This window comes from Neophocaena asiaeorientalis, unplaced genomic scaffold (assembly GCF_003031525.2).
Source record: "Neophocaena asiaeorientalis asiaeorientalis breed wild unplaced genomic scaffold, Neophocaena_asiaeorientalis_V1.1 scaffold249, whole genome shotgun sequence".
Classification (NCBI taxonomy): Eukaryota; Metazoa; Chordata; class Mammalia; order Artiodactyla; family Phocoenidae; genus Neophocaena; species Neophocaena asiaeorientalis.
This window is the reverse complement of record NW_020172625.1, coordinates 5,598,581-5,606,180: the sequence shown is the minus strand read 5'-3', so window position 1 is coordinate 5,606,180 and position 7,600 is coordinate 5,598,581. Positions and strand designations below refer to the sequence as shown.

The 7,600-nt window shown below is 39.0% G+C and overlaps 1 protein-coding gene across 1 annotated transcript in view; it reads right to left on the bottom strand.

Annotated features, from left to right (window-relative positions):
- The window catches only part of TRPM6 (transient receptor potential cation channel subfamily M member 6), a 178,605-nt gene extending 171,255 nt beyond the window's left edge, over positions 1 to 7,350 (bottom strand). Inside the window, exons 1-2 of the mRNA XM_024738988.1 lie at positions 7,316 to 7,350; positions 6,724 to 6,889 (exon numbers count right to left, since the gene is read on the bottom strand). Coding sequence (XP_024594756.1) covers positions 6,724 to 6,732 — 9 coding nt within the window. The 5' untranslated portion in view covers positions 6,733 to 6,889; positions 7,316 to 7,350. The remainder of the gene's footprint in view (positions 1 to 6,723; positions 6,890 to 7,315) is intronic.
- Between the last annotated feature and the right edge of the window lie 250 nt (positions 7,351 to 7,600).

Below are 7,600 nucleotides of genomic sequence, written 5' to 3'. Positions count from 1 at the left end.
CCACCATTTTGCAGTGAAATCTGGTACTTCTTAGTCAAATTAAATAGATGCATATCCTGTGATCCAGCAATGCCATTCCAGGAGATACATCCCAAGTAAACTCTCAGGCTAGATGTATGAAGAAACAATATGAGATTGTGCTATTGGTTTCCATCACTGGAGATGTAAATAGGTGAAACGTGGTGAATTCACATCATGACGTCTTACGTAGCAATTAGAAACAACAGATCTATAGCAATATGCATAGATCTTTAAAACCTGAACGCTTAGTGAAAAAGGTAAGAACCCAAATTGAGATCCATAACGCATTACAGCATATATAAATGTTTTAAACACATGCTAAAAAACAAAAAAAATATACATTTTACAAAAACTGATACAAAAAGAGAACATACATTAACCAAATTAGAATGGCTGCTGTGACAGTAATGACAATAGGAAAGGAGATAAAGAGGAACACAATAAATAAATCGATTTTTTTTTAAAAAAAGAACAACAACAAAAAAAAAGAACAAGATCTTATCAATGATGATAAATTTCCTTAAACTGAGAAGTATATCAACTCATTTCTCCACATCTGAATTTCCATAATGTTTTAAAGTAAACTTAAATATTGTCTCTCAAAACCTGTACTTCTTGAGACTACCTCAAACCAAAGTACTATTTATTTTCCTTGTCCTATTAGCATCTCCTCTAATTATTTTCCATTCTTTGACTTCCTCTTTTAGCAGCATTTCTAACCTCATAACTTTTTGTTCATCTGACTCATTCATTTATTTATTCAATAAGTATTTAAGTGTCTACTCAAATATTAAGTGTACATATTGTTGGGCACTAAGAGGATATTCGGGAAATGTCTTATGATCCCTTTTTCCAGAACGTTTATTCTAATGGTGGGTGTAAAGCATTAACCCATGAAACAGCTCAAAACAGTCCAAGGCAGTACTGATTTAGTGTCTAAAAATGAGAGATGAATGTTAACATGTGATGGGATCCAGAGAAGAGATCAGTGAGGATTGGGGTAGATGGGAAAAATCTGTCGAAAGCATCAAGGTGCAGGCCCTCCCTGGCACTCCAGTGGTTAAGACTCCAAGCTTCCACTGCAGGGGGCATGGATTCGATCCCTGGTCAGGGAACTAAGATCCTGCATGCCGTGCGAGGTGCAGCAAAAAAGAGAAAAAGAATCTAAGTGCATTTTTTTTTTTTTTTTTGGCTGCGTTGGGTCTTCGTTGCTGAGTGCGGACTTTCTCTAGTTCTCCATTGCAGTGCGCAGGCTTCTCCTTGCGGTGGCTTCTCTTGTTGCAGAGCACAGGCTCTAGGTACCCAGGCTCCAGTAGTTGTGGCTCGCAGGCTGTGGAGCACAGGCTCAATAGTTGTGGTACATGGGCTTAGTTTTTCCGCGGCATGTGGGATCTTCCCGGACCAGGGCTGGAACCTATTTCCCCTACACTGGCAGGCAGGTTCTTAACCACTGCACCACCAGGGAAGTCCTGTGCACTGGGTCTTATATAATGAGTGGGTGGGGGGGGGAGAGAGAGAGAGAGAGAGAGAGAGAGAGAGAGAGAGAAGAGCATTCCAAGCAGGGATATGTCTTTTTACAAGGCACAAAATTAAGACTGAATAAAGCATAATCAGAAAGCATAAAACTAGAGGGTAGGAACTGAGGTAAGGAATTAAGGGCAATAAGATTAAACCAGGGGCTTCCCTGATGGCTCAGTGGTTAAGAATCTGCCTGCCAATGCAAGGGACACGGGTTCGAGCCCTGGCCCGGGAAGATCCCACATGCCGTGGAGCAACTAAGCCCGTGTGCCACAACTACTGAGCCTGCAAGCCACAACTACTGAGCCTGCAAGCCACAACTACTGAAGCCTGCACGCCTAGAGCCCATGCTCTGCAACAAGAGAAGCCACGACAATGAGAAGCCCATGCACCACAACAAAGAGTAGCCCCAGCTCACCACAACTAGAGAAAGCCTGCACACAGCACCGAAGACCTAACATAGCCAAAAATAAATAAATAAATAAATAAATAAGTAAATTTATAAAAAAGATTAAGCCAGCAGAGAACAAATTACAGAGGACTTGAAGGTCTAACCTAGTAATCTTGATTTTATACTGTAGGTAGCAGGAAGCTTCTAGAGGTTTTTTGACTTGGGAACTGAATAGATTTTTCTGTTATCACATGAAATCTTTCACCAAATACTGCTCAGGATCATAGCTCTCTTTCTGTCCAGTCCCACAAAGACAGACCTTGTCCAAGATCGGTCCAGTGAACTACTACAACCCCTTCATTGCTCCCCTCCCTCCCCGACTTGCTGCCTTTTTTCCTTCACTTCTTCCACTTCTTCAACTTCATAACTTGACCTCCATCAGAGTTTGGGTTAGGTGTGTTTCCCCAGCATCCTATGCTTGCCTCTACCACATTAATTGATCATTATTTTATTCATCAAATATTTAGTGACCCCCTACTGCCTTCTAGGCTGAACCCACAGTAATGAGCAAAAACAGAACCAAACCCTGCCCTCATGTAGACTAGAAGCAGAGAGAGAAGCTATCATATGTTGGAATCCTATTTTTCACCGTAGAATGTATTGCACTGCATTTCAACTGAGCTCAGAGTGTCCCGCACTTTGTAGATGCTCGATAAATGTTTACTGAATGAATGAATGTGAAGATGCTTGGAGAATCCTACTCATATGGCCACAAGCATTATCATCAGTCTTGGATTGATAATGGCAATCTCATCCCTTCTCAGAACTGCTTATTACATAAAAACGTAAACTCTAGGTCAAAGGTCGGCAAACTTTTTCTGTAAAGTGCTAGCTAGTAAATAGTTTAGGCTTTATAAGCCATATAGTGTCTGTCACAGCTACTCAGCTCTGCTATGGTTGTGCAAAAGCAGCCATAGGCAATATGTAAACAAATGAATGTGGCTGGTTCCAATAAAATATTATTTATAAAAACAGGTGGTGGTCTGGATTTGGCACACAGGCCCTTGTTTGCCACCCTGTGCTGTAGATCAGGGGTCCCCAACCCCGGAGCTGTGCACTGGTATGGGACCACGGCCTGTTAGGAGCGGGGGGCCGCACAGCAGGAGGTGAGCAGCTGGCGAGCAAGCAAGTGAAGCTTCATCTGCCGCTCCCCGTCGCTCCCCGTCGCTCGCATTGCCGCCTGAACCATCCCCCACCTGTGGAAGAATTGTCTTCCAAGAATCCGGTCCCTGGTGTCAAAAAGGCTGGGGACTGCTGCTGTAGATGATGTCACTTCTGTCAATTTTTCAGGACCGCCTTCATGCCTAGTCTATACTCTTTTCTTTAGTCAGGTAAATTTACTTGCTACACCCAACAGCTGAGTTCCCCCTTAAACTCATGTCTGACACCTGTAATTGTGGTACCGTGAAAGAGTATATAATTTGGAGCTCAAAAGACCTGCTTTATTTATTGATTGATCTTTTGCCAAGTTACTTTAGCATTATTGAACCTTTATTTCCTCACGGTAAATGGAGTTTGTTTTTTTTTTTTAATCCTGATTATGAAGATCAGGTGCGAAATGTATATTGAGAACTGAACACAATGCTTACAAAGAGTAGACAGTTCACAAATATGCCCCCCCCCACATCTTTGCCCAGTTATGTTCTTTTCCTCTTTTAAATCAAGTCATCAGATATTTATGGAGGATCTACAGTTTCAGGTGCCTTTAAAACTATTCTAAATCCTCCCTGATATCTCTCTTGACCACTGGGTCTCCAAATTGCATAGAACACAATACACCTGGGAGCCTAAAAGTACCAATGGTTGAGTCCCAACACTAGGTATTCCGATACACGTGTTATAAAGAGTGGCCTGAGCATCAGAATTACCCACAGATAATTTCAGTATAGAGCAAATTTGAGAGTCACTGCTCCAGACAGGACTCTGGGTTCAATCAATTCAGAAGCTCTCTTCTTCCATCTTTCCAACTGCCTTCTCTTTAACAGTTAGTACCTGTACGCACACCCTTATAGAGTTAGAATTGATTGAGTTCTCCCAGCGATTACTTACTCATATTTGGCTATATTTATGTCAAGGAAAGAGGAAAAGAGTACCAAGTAATTCTCTTACCTTTGCATTTGACATATGTTGTTTAATTATCAGGCATCCATTCCCTTCTTGCGGCAACAACCTTGATTTTTATCTGGGGATCCTCCTCTCCCCACTCTCAGTTCGCTTGGCCTGCTTGAGGCTTTATTCCTGGCCCCTAGAAGCTCATGAAACCAGCACACTAACATCCTGGTTTCAGTTACTGTTGGTCCACTCTGAGCAACTGTCACGGTTTAGTTTTCTAGGATTGCTGAAAGACACTCGCTTTTTCTCTGCTGGATTGGAATCTGAAAGAATATGGTTCTTGGAGATTCTGGCAGCTATTTTATAACCTCAGAGAGAAAGCCTGTCTGAGAACAGAATAAGAGAAAGAGAGACAAGACAGACAAAGAGAGAGATATCACTTTGTGCCACAGTGTCTAGCTATTTCTCAAGCCAGGTGCACCATCAAACTGCTATATGAGCCAATAAATCGCCTTTGCTTCCGCTTCTGCTTCTGCCGATTTTAGTCAGGTATTCTATCACTGGCAACCAAAAGAATCCCAAACTGATACAGTCTCCTCTCATCTCCCTCAGAACCCAATTTACCAGCCATACACACAGAGATTACGTGCCAGGGTCGATCACCAACCATTCGTTCAATAAATGTACTGAGTGCCTATTGTATACGATGCTCAGCCTAGGAGGAGGGATTATAGTAGTATGCCATCATTAAGAACCGCACAAAATTTTGTGGGAAGAATACTCAACAACAATGCCATCCTACTGTGTGTGAGGCCCTGTGCTAGGTATTGAGGACAGAAAGGATCATAAGACAGGGTCTGTATTCTCCAGGGTTTGCCATCAAATTGGAAAGACGGCATGCACATAAAAAGCTAAGCAGCAATCTGGGATGTTAGATGCACGGATTCCTGAAGATGGATGTCAAACGCAAAGTAAGATGCCTCGGCAGAAAATCTTAAATAAGCACAGGAACCATGACATTTTCATTTCCCTTTGAACCCAAATTAGCTAGAAAAGGGAAGGAAAGTGTTACAAAAAGTAGAAAAGAAGAAGAGGTAACATGAAGGGAAGAGAGAGTAGAGGCTTTGAAAGTTGTTCTAAATATTTTTTTAATTAAAACAATAAGTCATTTTGTGGATTTTATCTGCTTGAAAATCAACTGTGCTAATTTTTAAAAAATTTAAATATTACGTAAATCTCTTCATTCATTTATTCGACACTGTCATGTGCCTGTTACGTGCCAGACACTATTATAAACACTGAGGTTTTAGAATTAAATTTAAAAAGTCCCTACCAGTTACATTCTAATATCTACAAGGTAGAAAATAGACTTTCTCATTCAATCCCCAAAAACGGCGACTCTAAATGATTTGGTAAATACACATACAGACATTGTAAATGTAGATACTGGTTTATTTGTTTTTACCAAAAAATGAGAATACTGTACACTCTACCTACTAACTCACTATTTTTTTTGAAACTTGCTTTTTAAAAAAAATAACTTAGAAATATTATTTGGACTGCCTTCATGTTAATAAATATAGATTCACCTCATTCTTTTTTACAGGTTATGTAGTATGCCATTGTCTTTAACTGCTGTTCTGTTCATTAACATTTAGTTCTTTCCAGGTTTTCACAATGATGAGCGATGTTGTTGTAAAAAACAGGTGGCATTTTCCATAATTTTTCAAACACTCAGAAGAAAAGTATTAATTACAGTTCTCCAAAATGGAAAGGTTTGGTTCATACTGGGAAAGAGGTGAATTAAATTCCTTTCAGATAAAAACCATCTTCTATTTCCTTTTTAATTCGTCATTGACATATTGAGTACTGAATAAAGTTTTACACAAGTGACTAGAAGATATCTTCTAAAATCCATTAATGTAAGTGCAGACTTAAAAATAAATAATCAGTAGCTAATTCCACAAAGTCTTCTATGTGCCCAGGACTATTCTAGGCCTCAAAAAAGAGAAATTCTGTATTTTTCTTGAAATAAAAGGTCACCACAATTGAAATGGGCAAGAACAGAGTCTTGCCCAGTACTCTTCTAATGAAAGCACTTCTATTATACCCAAATATCATTTTCCTTTTCCAGAAAGACAATAATTGAAATATCATTATAGGTTTAATTTATAAAATTGTTATGACTACTTCAAATAGATTTCAAGAAACAAGAAAAAAATCATCTTGCTAAATAAAAACAGACAGCTAATATATTTCTATTAGAATTATTTGACCTTTGAAGTCTGCCGCCAGATGTTCCATCCAGTTCCACCTTGGCTATTTCCAATAATCAAAATTATTTATGTCTCTTTGTTCACAAAAAATTGTTTCCAGTCTATTTACTGAACAGTCCAACATTCCATTAATGCAGAAAGACATTTCAATAACAGTTCAATTAACTAAATAAACTGTATAATTAATAGAAATGATTTTTTTTAGGAGGAAAATGAAACAATTTTGTTTGGCATGTATGCCTAATGTATGTTTTAAATTCTTGGTTTTGGCCTGTGATCACTTAAAAACAACCTCCAAACACATCTAAATGGTTAACTATAAATGCAAGATTACGCCTTTTGCATTTTATGGTGTATAAAATCTAGCATAAGAGAAAATAAACCCAAAGAGGTCCAGTCACTTACCCTCTTCATAACCACAGCCAGGGTAAACTTCACTCAGCCTTCAGCCATTGAATTTTATCCTGAGGTTCCCATCTACCACACAATCAGATAAACCCCAATTTGTGGGAGCAACTAATGGAAATTGTGATGTAAAAAGAACTGCCAAACGAATTTCCATGTGCTTAACCTGAAAGGGAGAAACTGCAAAGTGAACTGAGAAAAAAAAAGTTTTTTAGCTGCTTTTAAACCCAAGGGGCTGATTTCACTTCTAGTGAACTTGTGACTAAGATTGCCTGGTCGGGAAATGATTAACACTCATGTTGTCGTCATCTGCTTGAGCTCTCCAGCTGCAGGAAACTGGCTGAGGGAACCTTATCAATCCTGGGAATGTGTGCTGTGAATACACTGTCCTCCTGAGCTGCCATTTAGTTATTTTAAATAAAAATGTATTTAAAACCTCTGCCAACTTCGTTAGTGGTTATTTTATGAAAACTATTATTATCAAACATTTTATTTTTATTTTTCATTTCTTTACCACCCCCTTAAAGGAAAGATCATCACTTAGATCCTTTTTCTTTAAATTCCAAAGTTTTATAAGTAACATTAGCAATACCTCTGTGTTCTCTCAGCCTTGTTTCTCTTCCCAGCCATGCTTGTGTCTAAAGCTTCAGTGTCCTTTTGAACTGCCAGTTTTCAACTCATCTGGAAAACAGGGGCATGAAAAAATGAGGAGTTAATAGGTGTACGTAATTTGGAGGCATTAGATAGCCATCAAAGGATCTTCTGTTCTTTAAAATGATTGTCGTGAATAGCATCTACTACCTGATGAGTCCTTCATAAATATTTGTAGAAGAAAAGAAAAATCTCATCTAAATATGAGAAAGAAATGGAAGAGATT